General features: G+C 42.1%; 1 protein-coding gene and 1 long non-coding RNA gene across 5 annotated transcripts in view; one reads left to right on the forward strand and one right to left on the reverse strand.

The window, feature by feature from the left end:
* The window catches only part of RhoGAP100F (Rho GTPase activating protein at 100F), a 79398-nt gene that overhangs the window by 41186 nt on the left and 22789 nt on the right, over positions 1 to 15423 (forward strand). For 3 of the 4 annotated variants that reach the window (XM_076374240.1, XM_076374241.1, XM_076374242.1), the window contains exons 4-7: positions 12650 to 12763; positions 13128 to 13310; positions 14013 to 14171; positions 14989 to 15218. In XM_076374240.1, the coding sequence (XP_076230355.1) occupies positions 12650 to 12763; positions 13128 to 13310; positions 14013 to 14171; positions 14989 to 15218 (686 nt within the window). Of the gene's footprint in view, positions 1 to 12649; positions 12764 to 13109; positions 13311 to 14012; positions 14172 to 14988; positions 15219 to 15423 lie in introns of all 4 variants that reach the window. The other variant, XM_076374239.1, reaches the window with a different exon arrangement.
* The window catches only part of LOC143176897 (uncharacterized), a 49913-nt gene that overhangs the window by 9552 nt on the left and 24938 nt on the right, over positions 1 to 15423 (reverse strand). The window lies entirely within an intron of this gene.

The following is a 15423-nucleotide window of genomic DNA, read 5'->3' on the forward strand; positions in this document are numbered from 1 at the left end:
TCAGTTCAGTCGTAGCACTTCAGGCCACTCGCAAGACGCAGGCGCGTCGAGCACCGTATCGCAGGATCCGCGCAATTCCTCGCGCAACCCTCTTACTGGTTTCCAGAATTTTTCGCGTGACCCTGTCTCCCTTCATCTGCCCCTTATGATCGGTCTCGCCTCGTTTTCCTTTCCCGATTGCGCAGCCCTGTCGTCCCCTACACACCCACAGACCCATCCACGATACTTTGTTTTCCTTGGACTGTTCTTCCCGCTTCCCTAGGGTTACTCTTCAGTTTAGGTACCGCTTTCGTCCCCGGGGCTGGTCTGTTTAATATTGCTTCCCTGCTGTGTTTGCTCGAATCCAGGGATTTTCTATATACTTTTGAGGTTACGTCTTCGTCCATTTCATTTGGGACCGATTGATTCCTTTACTTCCGATACATTTCTCGTGCGCCGATTTCTGCTCTAGAGTTTCCTTTTCGAACATTCGATTAACTTGCTCCCGGGATTTTTATGTGATCCTGAGGTTATGTCTTCCTCCGTTTTCGTTCGAGAGTGATTGAGTCTTTCGTTTTAGATATATTCCTTGATTTCGGTTTCTTCTTGAGTGTTTCTTACTCGGAGACCCCATTTACTTGGTCCTGGTTTTTGTAAGATTTACTATATCTTCAGCCAGTTTCGTTTGAGGAACATTGACCCCTTCGTCACATTTCTCGTTTCGATCGCTGCTTCGGAGATTTTCTTTTAGAGATTTAATTAACGAACACTCTTGCGTGTTTCTGATCTCTGCTTCAGGGTACTATAGCGTTGGCCAGTGTCTTTGATTACCCGTTCAGTCTCTATTCGTTTCTGCCGTCTCAGTTTCAATTATCTTCTTCCGCTGCCCTCATCCATTCACAGTCCATCGCTTTCTTATTTTATATTCATCATTCTGTGCTCCATATTTCTTCTCTCTTATTAACCACCCATTCCCCTCTTCGCGTATTCCTCCTCCTTTGCCACAGACGCTCCTGTTTGACCCCTCCTCACCTGCAGACCCCTCCACCGTGGCTTCCCCCACCAAGGAGCTCCCCACTCCAATGTGCAACTGCATCTCCTTCTCGGTAACCGCAAACGGATCCTCGGTCTCGCTCGGTTTCGTCCTCGAATCTCCCACCGTGCCACATTTTTTCGACCCCGAACGTGCGTACGCCTGCGTACACGCCGTTACTACTTACTACTACGTTTTACTACTGATACTTCCGGGCTACTACGCGCAGTGGCGTAGCATCATGATACGCTGCGCCGGGCTCCTTCTACGCCGACGTCCTCCGCTCGTCTCGGTTCTTTTTCCTTTCTTGCTTTCTCTTTTTTTCCTTCGGAACGTCGTACGCCTTCCGCCAGTGGTTGCCAATTTATTTCCAGCGCGGTACGGTCTTATCGCTTGCACAAATATTGGTTGCCTCCTCGGTCGAGATATTAATGGGTCTTGAACTTTTGTTTAAATAACGCGACTTGCAGCAGTGGTTCTCAAGTTATTCGAAGGAAGCATACTCTTAACTTTTAAATAAATATTGGTTATTTTCCGTGGAGCATATTAATGGGTTTTGAAATTTTCTTTGTGTAATGTACCTCGCACCAGATATTAATGGGTCTTCAACTTTTGTTTAGATAATGCGACTTGCAGCAGTGGTTCTCAAGTTATTTGAATTAGGATACTCTTAACTTTTAAATAAATATTGATTATTTTCCTTGGGAAACATTAATGGGTTTTGAAATTTTCGTTATATAATGTACCTCGCACCAGAGGTTCTCAACTTACTTGATGAGTGAAACTTTCATATTATCACGTTATTACTTGGCTCTTCCTAAAATCTAATAATAATACTTGTATTTCGATTTAATTAATGTTGTAACCAGAGGTTCCCAACTAGTTTGAAGTACAGATTCCTCTCGTTACTTTCACATAAAATTAGCAATCGCCTTGAGAAAATACTTATAACTTCGAACATTTGTCTTCGAATAAATATATCCATATTTAAAGCCACCAATAGAAACTGAAACACAATCTTACCGCAAAATCGTTTCATCCCGATAACGGTTTCATTTCCCTGTATGGAATACAAATTTTTTCATTGTTTTAGCTGCAGTTGGGAACCCCTCGCGAGTACAGAGGTTTTCAACGGTTGCTTATCGCTTCTATTCTCCGTGGCTCGATCGGTTCAAGGGATTTTTATCCAGTTTTTTCCTTTCATCGATCCGAGGGAGGATTATCCTTGAATACCTCGCCGGGTGGATTCAAACGATATTTACGTTAACACCCGGGAATAAATTCTCATTTCTTATCGCGACTATTTATACGGAACGAGAAGGAAGGCATTCACCCGTCCCGTTACGTCCCAAATCGTTTTTTATATCGCACGATGACTTTTTCCAGTTGCCAGTGGGGTAGATACCATCGAGAAGTATCCGTCGAGCCAATGGAGCGGTGCCAAATTGAAACAGAGCCGCGGTGAAGCGGCCGCCTTAAATCCAGCGCAGCGGGACACATTAGGGTGACCCTCTGGCTTCCTTTCCCGTTCCTCGACCCTTCACCAAAGGCTGCCCCGCACACTCACAATCACAAAATTGTCACCTGAGTACGTGGACATAATTCATTTAACGCTTCACGCTCCGTTTAATAATGCATCGATCGATGAAAGCCAGAATTACGACACAGAAACTCGATTATCTTCGTCAATTCTTCAAACACCTGAATCAAACCAATTGGATAATAGTCTTTGAGGAAAAATGGACGGAGTTCAGTACCGCGTGATTCTTGTCTAGAATGCATGGTTTCCGAGTGAATTGATCTCAAACATATCCTAACACACTGGATATCAATCAATATCACGTTCAATGTTCATTCAACTTGAAATATCTCATGAACAAAAGCTCGTGCGTGACAAAATGATTCAACATTTTTCATTCATTCTTTCTAGTAGCGACTAAAACTAGTAGTGTTCTCAACCTTGCATTAAAACAAAAGGAAATATTCTTAGTATACGCCGTTTTGAAAGTGGACTGATTCATAGATTTTTAGTTTAGAGATAATTTAAAGGTCTGTATTTTAATAGATCAAAAAATATTTGTATATTATGTAACAAAATATTTCAGAAAATACTTAATCTTGAAGAACAAGAATTCATTATGACTGTGTAATGCATGTAACTTATAGGAAAATATGATTTTTGATGTTTGAAATGACTTGAACCATTTTTCAAATTCAGGGCACATATGTTACAAGTCGTAAATACTACGTACATACATTTATGCACTACAAAATAGTTTTATTTAGTTTTATTTAGTTTTATTTATTATTATTTATTTTTATTTAGTTTTATTTAGTTTTATTTAGTTTTATTTAGTTTTATATATACTTTCATATAATCGTATATAGTTTCACATAATTTCAATTAGTTTTATACATTTTCATTTAGCCTTCTTTGGCTTTACTTACTTTTTCATATAGTTTTACATAATACTATGTACTTTCAATCAATTGTACTCATTCTGTTATACAGTTTTATTTAGTTCCATTTAGGAAAACGGTTTACAAATAATTAGTAAGTGTCTCCGTCGGACAGTAGTGGGTTTTTAAGGATTAATCAGCAATTGAAACGCTAATCGCACAGGAACCAGAGGATCCACGAGGCTAGAGCCGGCGAGGAAGCGTGGACCAGTCAAGACACGTAAAATCCGCCCATTTCGCGAAAGGTCGCCGCGCACGCGCGGACAATTCGGCTCGGGGCTCAATGAAAACGCCACGCTCCGATAGCGCTCGCTACTACCGAAAGAAAAAGTGGCCCCATTCAAATTAAGTCTTCGCGAGACAATTCGTACGATTCGCTTGGACACAATGGATCCGCTGGCCCGTATTTTCTCTTCGGGGAACGTTGCTACCCCACGCAAATATTGTCTTGTTGCGCCCTGACCCATCGACCAATCCTCGATGTACGACTTCATTATGCAAAGTAGAACATTCGACGGCCTCTGGTCCTTTTTCCGAAACTTTTTCCATCCCATTGTTACCGAAAAGATACGCTCTTCGATTTTAGCTTTATTTTGGAATTTTTTTTATTCGATGCAGGGATGTTTTACTTTTCGTTGATACTACAGGAGGGTTCTCGAAGAATTTTACTTTATACTTTTATTATTATTTGTGTGTAATTATGTTTCAGAAATTAGAGAAGGGATAAAGTGTCGAATTATATATTTAAGGAAAAATGTATACTAAAGTGCTTAGAGTTTGTGGACGATTTAATGAGGTTCTCATTAGTTATTTTATTAGTCGTTATTAATTTGCATTCGACAACGGCTTGAAATGTGAGTTTCAACTTTCTATTTCAATTTTTTTTAACTAAAATATTTTACGATACTGCATCGTGTGATGATTTCTGTTGATTTATAAGTAGAAATATATTATACAATTTTTCTACTGAAGGAAAACAGAGATTTCGATGTTCGTCGTTTTCACTGCGAAATCATTTCGTTTATTGTAATGTGGAAAACACTTACGGCGGGGTATATTTGCCTGATACACTAGGTGCAATCGGATTACAGAATAATTAGTGTAGCCCGTTGGAAAGAAGATTACACGATGTGCGAAAGATGTAATCCCTGAAGAAGAATAGCTAAAGAAAATGTAATAGCAAAGTGAAGCAGCGTGAAGGTTCAAGTGTTGGTTTCATTGTTGATCATCGTAACAATACTTAATCATTAATCATCAAAAATCTGTAGAGATTCGACCACAAGTTAAATTACTTTTCTTAGACGAAGTACATCAAATATTATTTAATATATCCAATGGTTTACGGTGTCCATAAAATAATACTTCAAGTAGAAAATTCAATTTCCAATAATGAAAACAGAATGAAAAGTAAGTCAACAATATAGAAAACAATTCTTTAATTTGAAATCCTACTGTTCCTGAACATTAGTTGGAAAAGTTGTCGAGCACAGCAGTGTTTGCCCAGCATCCACAAAACAAGTTCAAGCTTAATTTTGATTAAAAACAGACGATGAATAACAAAATTTTATTTCACATTTGTTATTCGCGTCCAAGTGAATAATAATTACTCGTTCACCGTTAATCAACCACTTACATTCCTGCTAAATCTTCATAAATTCTTGTAAACCAGGTCTCAAATAAGACACTTTTATTTAACGTTTTTAACCCCTTGTCGTACAATTACGAGTGAGACTCGCGATGAAGGTTTCTAGACCGGTTTAACAACAATCAATGTTGTTCATTACCCATGGATCGAAGCAAACTATTTTTCTATTTTCAGTTTATTATCCGCAAATGAAATTTCCACTTCAAGTAGAATGGAAAATTTTGTTGCATCTCTTCCAAATTGTCGATAGTAAAATGTTACACGAGCTTAGTAGCGAAAGTAAATAGTACGCCAAGGGGTTAATTTATATTTGCACTATAAACATCACCACGTGTATCAGAAATCAAATTTACGAGAGTTTCATTATTTATGATACATTTACGGACCAAATGATATACCTCGGAGTAGTATATCACACAAATAAGAAGTGACATAAATGATGGTAACACAATTCAATACAGGGATCAGTATGTCCCAATTTAAATTTACACCACTGCGAGCCGATTCGTTTCTAACACCGGCACCGCCATTTCCGGCAGCAAATCACGTCACTACGAGCCGGTTTCAACCGCTTACGCAGAGTTTTCAGCGACGGTTTTCATGGACGAGGGGTTGATGAACCTGTGGAAGAGGGTGGGGGGAAGGAGAACGGTAAGGTTAGAGGGGTAAGCAGACATCAAAGAGAAGAGACAAATATGTGACTAGGGTGAAGACGTGCAGCATTGGGGTTGGTTAGGACGGAGAATCGGGGATCAAGGTGGAAAATTATAGACTTCGTAGGAATGCCGATTATGAACTTAACAGATTGTTCACTAGTCTGTTTATCGTATTGAAAAATGTTTTTAGAAACATTGAAAACAACCACGTATAATAAGTCTGTGATCATTCAAACATGTTTCATCGTTTACTTAAACGGCAATCTATAGAACAAACAAAACAAAACTTAGTGTAGTATGTTACTAATTAGACGAATGAAAATTGATTGACATTTTTTTGAAAATTGAAAATGTTGTTTCTTTGAGAAACGTTTATGAACCTGTGTGATTTTGCTGTGAACAGAACTCTTTTAAGGGTGCAATTTTTTTGGTACAATTTCTTCGAGGGCCCTAAAATTTTCTTGTAAACTCGAAAACTCTCTTATGAGCCTTAAAATTCTCTGGTACATCCTATAGTTTTTTTCATGGACACTACAATGGTACCATAAACCCTAAAACTTTCTTGCATGATCTAAAATTTTCCCTATAATTTTTCTCGATCTCTATAGTTTACTTGCACACTCCTCAATTTTTTCACCCTAGAATTCTTTTTGTGGGTCTCATAACTTTTACGTAGGAATAAAATACTAGAGTGACTGGAAACAAATCCATTATTTTTAGTTTCAACAGAAGCCTTTGGTAATTACTATAAATTTCTAAAATATCCGCTCAAAAAGTGAATTGGAAATATTAATCACACAGTGAAAAGTTTTTCTAAAAAAGAAGAGAATTATATTTTGAATTTATATTTAAAAATTCAGATGAAGATTCCATTCAACGCAGCAAAATCATACAATTTTTAATTCAATATTAACCTTTTACACTCGATTAATTTTCAATGTTGTCGGGTATAAACTTGTATTTATTTTTAGGGGAACAAATTGAAGTAATTTGTACCAGTAGAATTCAACGTTTTATATTTATTTTATTCATTATTATAATAACATTTAATTTTTATGATTATAACATTTTATAATTTTCATGATTTTTTATTGTCATCTCCAGCATGACATACAAGTGCAAAGGGTTAAATTTTGCAATAGGTATCAACATATATAATATAGAAATAAAATAATCCCATCCTTTAACACATTGCGTACTGGCTAATTTTCCGAAAACTGAATCATGCGGACGGCAATTTTCAGTGAGATCAACTTATATCACTGTACCTACAAAAACCCAGATATCATATTGTTATGTAATACATTTTAAATAGATAATCAATTCGAATTAAATGTAATATTTTCTTAAATGCTCTGGTAACTGGCGAAGTTGCATAGTTAAGTGTCTTTATATAAAAACTTGTGTCGTGTCTTTATATAAAAAAAAAAGATTTCTTTTTCAATATTTCATTAAAGAACAATGAATGCTTGTAACGAAAAATGTTCTCGAATGTAAAGGGTTAACAAAATGTCTTCGTACATTCGCAAATCTTCTTCTAAAATTAGTCGAAGCCCCGAGGCGCAGCACCTAAAGTGCCTATTAGATGATCCTTCCCTTGGGAGGGGACTGGTACCCATACGGAGGCAGGAGTGAAAAAAGCAAAAGGGAAAGATCACGGTTCAGCTGAGGCTGTCACGGGCTGCTAGAAGCCAGCGGCAGAAAAGGCGAAAGATGTGCACACAGAACAGCAAAGGAAGGGGGACAGGGGTATCCAAACAACAGCCAAGGAACATTCAAACGAAAAAGGGAGAGAACGGAGTTCGAGGGGCCGAAACGTGGAGAAGCCGAACCACTCGGTTCGCGATTTGAAGCACCCTCGTGCAGGGACGAGAAAAGGGAAGCTGCAAGTGCCGAAAATTTCAAGAATCTCTGTCGGTGTCCCGTCACCTGTACAACTTACGAAGCAGACACTTGGATCTGTTTGAAGCCAAACTCGTCTCCCATTGTCTTTTTTCTGTTCGAGCAACTGTAAACAGCTGCATTAATCTGGAAAGGGAGACGAGTTTCAATAGGTGCTTCAACTGATGTTGATCTTAATTTAATAATCGACTTGTTAACCCATTTATTAAGTAATAAATCAAATGTTTCGTTTCAAGAATGTTCTAACGTAAAGAAGGTGAAAGATAATTTATCTTTCAAATCAAGTCAAACATTAACCCTTTGCGGACGAAGATTCTTTGAAATGTACGAAACCTTCAACATATGAAGCTAAACTAAATATCAATTGTTCAATGAATAGAAAAAAAAATGAAACTACGTTCTAGTCTCTTGCTGTTCGACTGATACCATTATTTGCTCGCGACTCGGTTTTTCAAATACGAACATTTTATCTTACGGAAATGCCGACATCCGTCCGCAATTTAAACAATTGACAGGTTGACTTAAAGGGCAGACGAAGGTGTAGACATCTAGGAATAGTAAAGTTTTTGCTTACCATTTGTCCTGAATGATATTTGAAACTTATATCTACGAAATTCATGACTATCGTACTAAAGTTGATGTAATCAACTGATAACATAAGGTGGTTCAAAAAAAGTGGGATATTGACTCTTTACGGATCGGAGTGTTCTTAATTCTTCACTCTGAAAGTTTCATCAGCGTTACTTAAATTGACTACAGTTTAATGTGTCACTTTATTAATTTAAACGAGAACATTCGAGGAGCACTAAAACTGAACTTAAACATGATACGATTATGATATCAGTGACAACTCGAATAAAGTTGATAAAATAAGTAGCTACTAAACTGAAATTGAATGTCCAGTTTATCTGAACATGAAGGCACACAGGCTGATTTAAAGACTACAAAAATTATAATTAAAACAGGTCCACACTCTCCACTAGTTAATGATATAACTAGCAACCACTTAGATCGACTTACATATAAATCCTCGCAAAGATTATACAAATATATTCCACAACGTCTCACAAAGAGACGAATCGCGTCTCTATAATTACACAAAAAATGAAAATTTCAAGTGGTTCACTTGAACCGTCTAGCAATTCCACAGGACACCTTGAGTCAGCTATCCCCTAACACAGACCCAATACTCAAGAAGTATCCGCGCAACCCTAAACCGATGAAAACCCAGCGACTCCCACCGTTTTCTCGCCTCGCATACAGGCGCCATGTGTCGCGAGACACCCCGTACGAGCCAGGAAGCAGAAAGGTGTATAGACGATCAAACAGTGGCTCTCGAGACCGGGTGGCTGGTGAACCCCGTGATATCCGGTCGGGGTAAAGGAAATCGCGGGTCGGTCGGTACAAGACGGAAAGATGTCAAGAGTGGTCGCAATTAGGGGTGAACAACCGCAACGCGAAATAAAAGGGTGGCGAACGGGGGCCGGGAGCGCGCGAGCGCGGGGGATAAATGAATATCCTCGAACCGGTAAAATGGGTCGAAGTAAAAATAATGAGAGGAAGACGAGTATGAGAGGCAGAGGCTGATGGGGGGAGTAAAACGTGGCGAACGGGGATCGATGAGGTGAGAGGATCCCCGTGTCGGACAGAGGGACGCGGAAAGAGGGAGAAAGAGGCACGAAATACGGGGGACCACCTGGTGCCCGGAACGGGGATTCGTCGTAAATCGCGAGAGATGAAGAGGGGTGGCCAAGAACAGAGAAGGCGTAGTCGGGAATCGGGACAGAGCCAGTGACGCTGGCCAAGAGAAGGACAGGTAGTAAAGAGTAGTATTGATAATCCTCGTAGGATCCCGGTTAAAGAGAGACTAAACAGGCCACAACGTTCTCCAGCAACGTACCAAGCTACTCTCCACGTTTCCCCGCAGAAAGACGCATGCATACAGCAAGACACCATAGCTAAGAGGTGTCTAGGATTTGATCCTGCCGTACGGTCGCGTGGGACACCGCCGAAACGGTCCGCGAAGGACAGAGCAAACAGCGGAAAACCGGCTGCCGAGTGAGAGGGACGATGGTAGTAACCCGGCGGAGCAGAAAAGACTGGCAGAGAGCAGGGGCGAGGAGGCAGAGACAGAGGGAACGGCAGCGTAACCGAGAATCACCGCGGAAGACAGAGTACGAAAGTCCTGGCGGCGGGGTAGTTGGAGGGGTGGAGGGTGGAAGGAGTGAAGTGACGTCACGTCGGGTCGATACTCACCCACACTCCCTTTCCCGGCATCGGTAGCCTAGTGGGGGCGCAGGCGCGGCCTCGTACGCTCCTGAAGCTCTCCTTCCCGCCATATTAGCCAGCATGGGGTAGGCAGGACGTGCGACGCAGGGGTGGCTCGGGCTGCTTCCTCTCCCGTAACGTAATCCGCGTAACTCCGTTGGTCGCGTGGTCGCGGGACCAAGGGTCCTCGAGTACCGGTGCTGGTGTCCACGAGCTGGGATAGACCGGGCCAGGCTCACAGGGGCCACTATCGGAGGTAGCTAACGCTGGGGTAGCAGGAGGACGTCAGGATTCACTCGTGGCCTCGAAGGGCGGGCTGCTTCGAGGCACTAAAAGGGCGGACCTAGCAGACTGAAGGAGCCTCTGGAAGACCTACCGCAGGGTATCCGGAGCACTGCGGGACGCATGGATACGAGGATCGCGGAGCGACGCGGGACTGGGGCCGAGACAGAGAAAAGGAAAGAGGAGCTAGGCTGGACGGTGGAGCACCCGGCGGCCAGGGACAGGGGCGCTGACGGCTCAGCGAAGGGCGAAGAGCTGCTCCCTGGGCTGGCCGAGGACGCCGCTAACAAAAGGGGCTGCAAATCGGCCGCGCAAGTGTGGATGTCATTGTTGTCACTCTGCGACCGGATGTGCGGCTCGGCCGCGTGGCTCGTGCTCTTCACATGCCTACACGGGGTGCGTTCACTTCGCGTGCCTGCTTTCGGTTCCCTTGGACGCCGGTCCGGCGAACTATGCGCACTGGCTCGCTGCTACGCTCGTGTCGACACGGTGCCTCGGGACATGGCGCGTGGAACGTGCACCTAGGCCCTGTGCGATTTTGCATGGGATGGGGATCGCTTTAACGAGCTCGGGATCATGTGGCTGGGTGACGGAGTCTGGGAGGGGACGAAGTTTTAATGACGGGTTGCTAAGGTTTGGCGACAGGGATTCTTCATTTTGTATATGTTTTAGTATGTAGACTTTTCACTTTGCATTCGAGGCTGGTGCGGTATAGGAATCTCAGTGACATGGAGCGTGATATAAGGAGGGTCAAAGGAAATAGAGGTAGTAAATGATGTTGGTTGCTGAATGTTTGGTCCAAGTTCTGTTGAGTGGGCTCTGTAGCATGTAAAGTGAGAAATACGTGTATAGGGTATTGAGTGTAGGTGTATAATGGACGTATAAATATAGAAAGTTAGAGTTACGTGCCATTGGAATACACTGTGAACGTGTATTCGAATTATGGTTGCGATGTTAGAGAAATAGGTTAGAAAGTGAGGATCTAAACACGAATCCTGGTCACATGAAATATATTTTTCATATGTTGAAAATTGTTTTCGAGTAACGACGTATATCATATTGAATGGTACAAGTGTTGTCACACACACAAAAGTAACTTGGTACTTACAGTTTCTTTCTAAGGGAATGATGGAGTTGCTCTTCCTACGTAACTGTTGAAACTATGCTCAAGAGATAAGGAAAACTGATAGGGGTTGATAAACACACAGTAACTCACGTGTTTGTTCTTATACTCTTCAAGCGACAACTTTATCTGAAAATTATTACGAAACACCTGTTTGTCTATTTTTGTTGCCATTGCATTCATTAATAATCCTTTTACACTTTTTCTTCATTTCAATCTTCTCCCATTTCCTTCTGGTTTGTACAATCATTAGATTTACGAGATTTACCTTGCCGTTAATAACGTATTACCAGCAAAAGAAATCATGAAAAGTAATAATAATAACGTAACGTTCTAAAGTACTAAAAAAAGTAGTAAGAATAAAGTAACTTCACCAAATAAATAGAGAAAATTGATTAACTTAATTATGTAAACTATAGTATACATCCTACCACAAATAAAAAAAAAAATTCAAGAAAGCAATGACTTCACAATATTTTCATAAATATCGCACACGTTGAAAATCTTCCTCCAATTAACAAGCCTCTGCCACCTATACTAAGCTGCTGGCTGAATTAGACTATAACTGTTTGAAAGGCAGCTAACTGCCGTTAGCACCATTGTCTCGGCTGATATCAGTACCCTATAGTCTGATATTATAAATGGAGCGATCAGTCATGCCAACCTGTTACTCGAACCGCCAAATCTATCCGCGCATTGACTGATTGTATTATTTAGTTGTCCCGTAAAACATTGACTGACTTCAGACTCGACAAATCACGCGTCGTCGAAATGGACGGGCGATCGCGATCCGTCCCCGCGACGCTTCGCATCAGTGATCTACAAAAGCGTCTCCCTCCCGGCCCGGTTTTCACGTTGAAGCCGCGGAGTGCGTGTATCACCGACTGTTCTCAATTTCACGGAGCTGAACAGGCTAAAAGCGCTTGAAATTTTTACGAGCCTTTAATCAGGCCGCCGATTGAATCTCGTGTGCGGCCGCCGCAAAGAAATTTCGTCCCCAATCCGCGGGGACATTTTAAATTCGCTGCCTTTAACGTGAATCCTGTCACAGCTCGGAAAACATCTGATAGTGAAGAATTTAAAAAAAAAGAAAAAATAAATAGTTGAGTCAGAACGACAGAATAATTTAAGTTAGTAAGCTTTGTAGCTAGCTCCCTTGAGCCAGCAATTCGAGGTAATCCTTTTGGTTACCCTTTCTGTAAGGGATCGAGATAAAGTTCATTAAGTGTACGAATGGATCAATTACGTCACAAGCAATCCAAGAAATGTCGCGCTAATCAGTGCTGTTGGTTTCGTTGCAGGAGGGCCGGGGAGAAGTGACAGACATAAGCGCAAGTCCTGGGAGGCAAGCACCTGCCAACCAGTTGCGCCCCAAGGAACCACCCCCTATGGTCATTCAAGGAGACTTCAGAAAGGTAACATATGCCACTTAATCCCTGATAATTCACCATGACACGCTGATCGTTTCAAGGGAAATTTCAATTATTTCTAACCGAGCTATCCATTAGCGAACCTAGGATCGATCAGTCCAATTACCGACAACCTGGAAAACAAGAATTGAATTAGCGGAAAGCCTCGGATCCCTCCAATCCCACCTCTTTCCTTCGTGAAATTGTTCCAGCTACAAGCCACATTACCTGTTGTATCAAGAGAGGTAACAGAAGAAGGCAAAGACGTGTTCAGATCAGTTGTAACGTAGCTGGACCAATTTCATCTTGCCCACGTTTAGCTCCCCCGTTCTAGCTACACTCGTTGAAGTAGACGGACCTGTCGTTGCAGGTGAGCGGGATCAGTACAGAGATCTTCAAGCAAATCGAAACGGTCGAGAACGATCATGACGCCTCGACAGCAGCGGCCCTCGAAGCTGTCGAACGGAGGGGTGAGATGGTCGTCCGGGTCATCGAGCCGCGACAAATGGGCAGGCAGGCGTCTGATGCGGCGAAAAAGTTCATTGCCATGCAGGTACGCAACAGTTTGGTCTATCAACAGCTGTCTCGAACAAGAAACTGGCCCTGTGACTCAATAGGACACTTAGGGCTTTAGCTACTACCATACCTAAGCCAGGCACAGGGAGCAAACCTTTAGCGCCATCAAAAATATTTATTATCTAATAAAATCAATACCTCTAGAAGATAATTAGCTCTTCTAGCAGCAAGGAATTTCTGTCCCAACCAAATATTAACTACATCATAACTACTAAAAACTATTCAGACCTGTGTCCAGCACCAGATTCCAAAAAACAAGTACTGAAAGATCCAGTGCCTTCATTTAAACCGTATCGCGGTTGCTACGGGACTCCCCAATTTCAAAATTCCAGCGGGCCACAATACGCTGAGTGCTACATTATCAGACTTACATCTGTTTCGAGAAAAACCGTCGTCCCAACAATGCTGACTCCTGTGTCCAGCAATCCTCTCGTGGCTACCAGGAATGGTCGCCCGGAAACACGAGCGACGGTGTCCGTGGTGATAATCCCAGGGCCATTTTCGTGACCTTTGTGGTTTCGAATTATGCTCGGCCCGTTATTTCCCCGCTCCTACCCCTGACCGGACGGTATAATTACTCCGCGGACAATGAAGCAATCCAGCGGTCGGCCAGCCGTGTTTTCTTATTTGCCGTTTAATACCCGAGAATATTTGTCCGACGTTATCGCCTTGATTACAGGACCCGAAGCACCCTATCCACTTCGTCGAGATAATCAAAAGGCCGGGGCAGACGCTCGGGCTCTATATACGGGAAGGGAACGGCGTCGACAGGAACGACGGTGTCTTTATCTCGAGGATAGCCCTGGAGACCGCCGTCTATAACAGCGGCTGCTTGAAGGTGAGACTTTTCTTTATCTTTCTCACCCCCTCCTTCCAACCGTGTCCACCCAAGCTGGAACCTAATTGCCCCGGCTACGCTTCAGAAGCGTACCCGCTGCCGGGACGGGTCAGCTGCAGAATTTATTAAAACTCCGTTCCCATCGGGGCCTCGGACATTAGGTTAACTTGCAGCACCGAGTCCTGTCCGGCGGCAGCGGCGTCCACGGTACATCTTTCTCGCTTTGTGCAGATCGTCCTTAGGGGATGCGCGCGTACCGTGTTACGAGGCTATGTCTATAGTGTCTCGTAGCGCATGCTACTGAATTCAGTTGTGTTGCCAATATGATTTTTGTGGTTCGCTGTTCTCGAGGTGGTCCGGTTTGAAGTTCTCGATTTTTGGGGAACTTTTGTCAGGATAGTCTAGGTGTGTTGTTGACATAGAGTGGATGCTGAAAGAAACTCCTATTTTTATTGGGGCAAAATATGGAATTGTTTGAAATTTTGTCTTTTACTAAGATAGTTTTATACTGAATTCACTTGATATTTTATTAATTAATTATTGATTCTCATATTTTTAGTAGTAGCAAAGTAGAATTTCTTCTTTCCAAGGGAAAAACATTAACTGACAATAGTTCAGATCTTTAAATAAATAATATTTTTTTAAATGAATTAGCCCTATGGTCATAAATTTGGCATAAAAAAGCAATTGCTAAAATACAAGCCTGGCTTATCTACTAAGCACTTTGGAGAGTGTCTGAAGTTTAAGAAAATATCGAAGGATCACGGAAAATACTGTACTTGGTTTTGAACATTTTATTTTGTATTGCGTTCATCAGGTAGGGGACGAGATCCTCGCGGTGAACCTGGTCGATGTGACGCACATGAGTCTGGATGACGTGGTGATCATCATGTCGATACCTAGGAGGCTAGTACTCGCAACAAGACATGGCCAGCATCAGCCAGTCTCTCATAGTCGTCAGGCCGAGCACAAGGCGCCGCCGGTCGTCGTGATCAAGAGGGAACTGAACGAGGACGAGAGCGATCATGCAACGAGTAATCACATCAGGTCACTTCAGTGCATTCTATTTCAATCCTTTGCGTTCTAAGATACCTTAACGTACCATCTTCATGACATTATCATCGCGACTCAAATTAGTTGAAATTTTTTTAAAAATTTAACCCTTTGCACTCGGACGTTTTTCACCAAAAATATTTTAACATTTTCTGATAAGGTAAAGACGATATTTTGTGAAACTCGACGAGAAATCACA

This window comes from Nomia melanderi, chromosome 2, assembly GCF_051020985.1.
Source record: "Nomia melanderi isolate GNS246 chromosome 2, iyNomMela1, whole genome shotgun sequence".
NCBI classification, from domain to species: Eukaryota; Metazoa; Arthropoda; class Insecta; order Hymenoptera; family Halictidae; genus Nomia; species Nomia melanderi.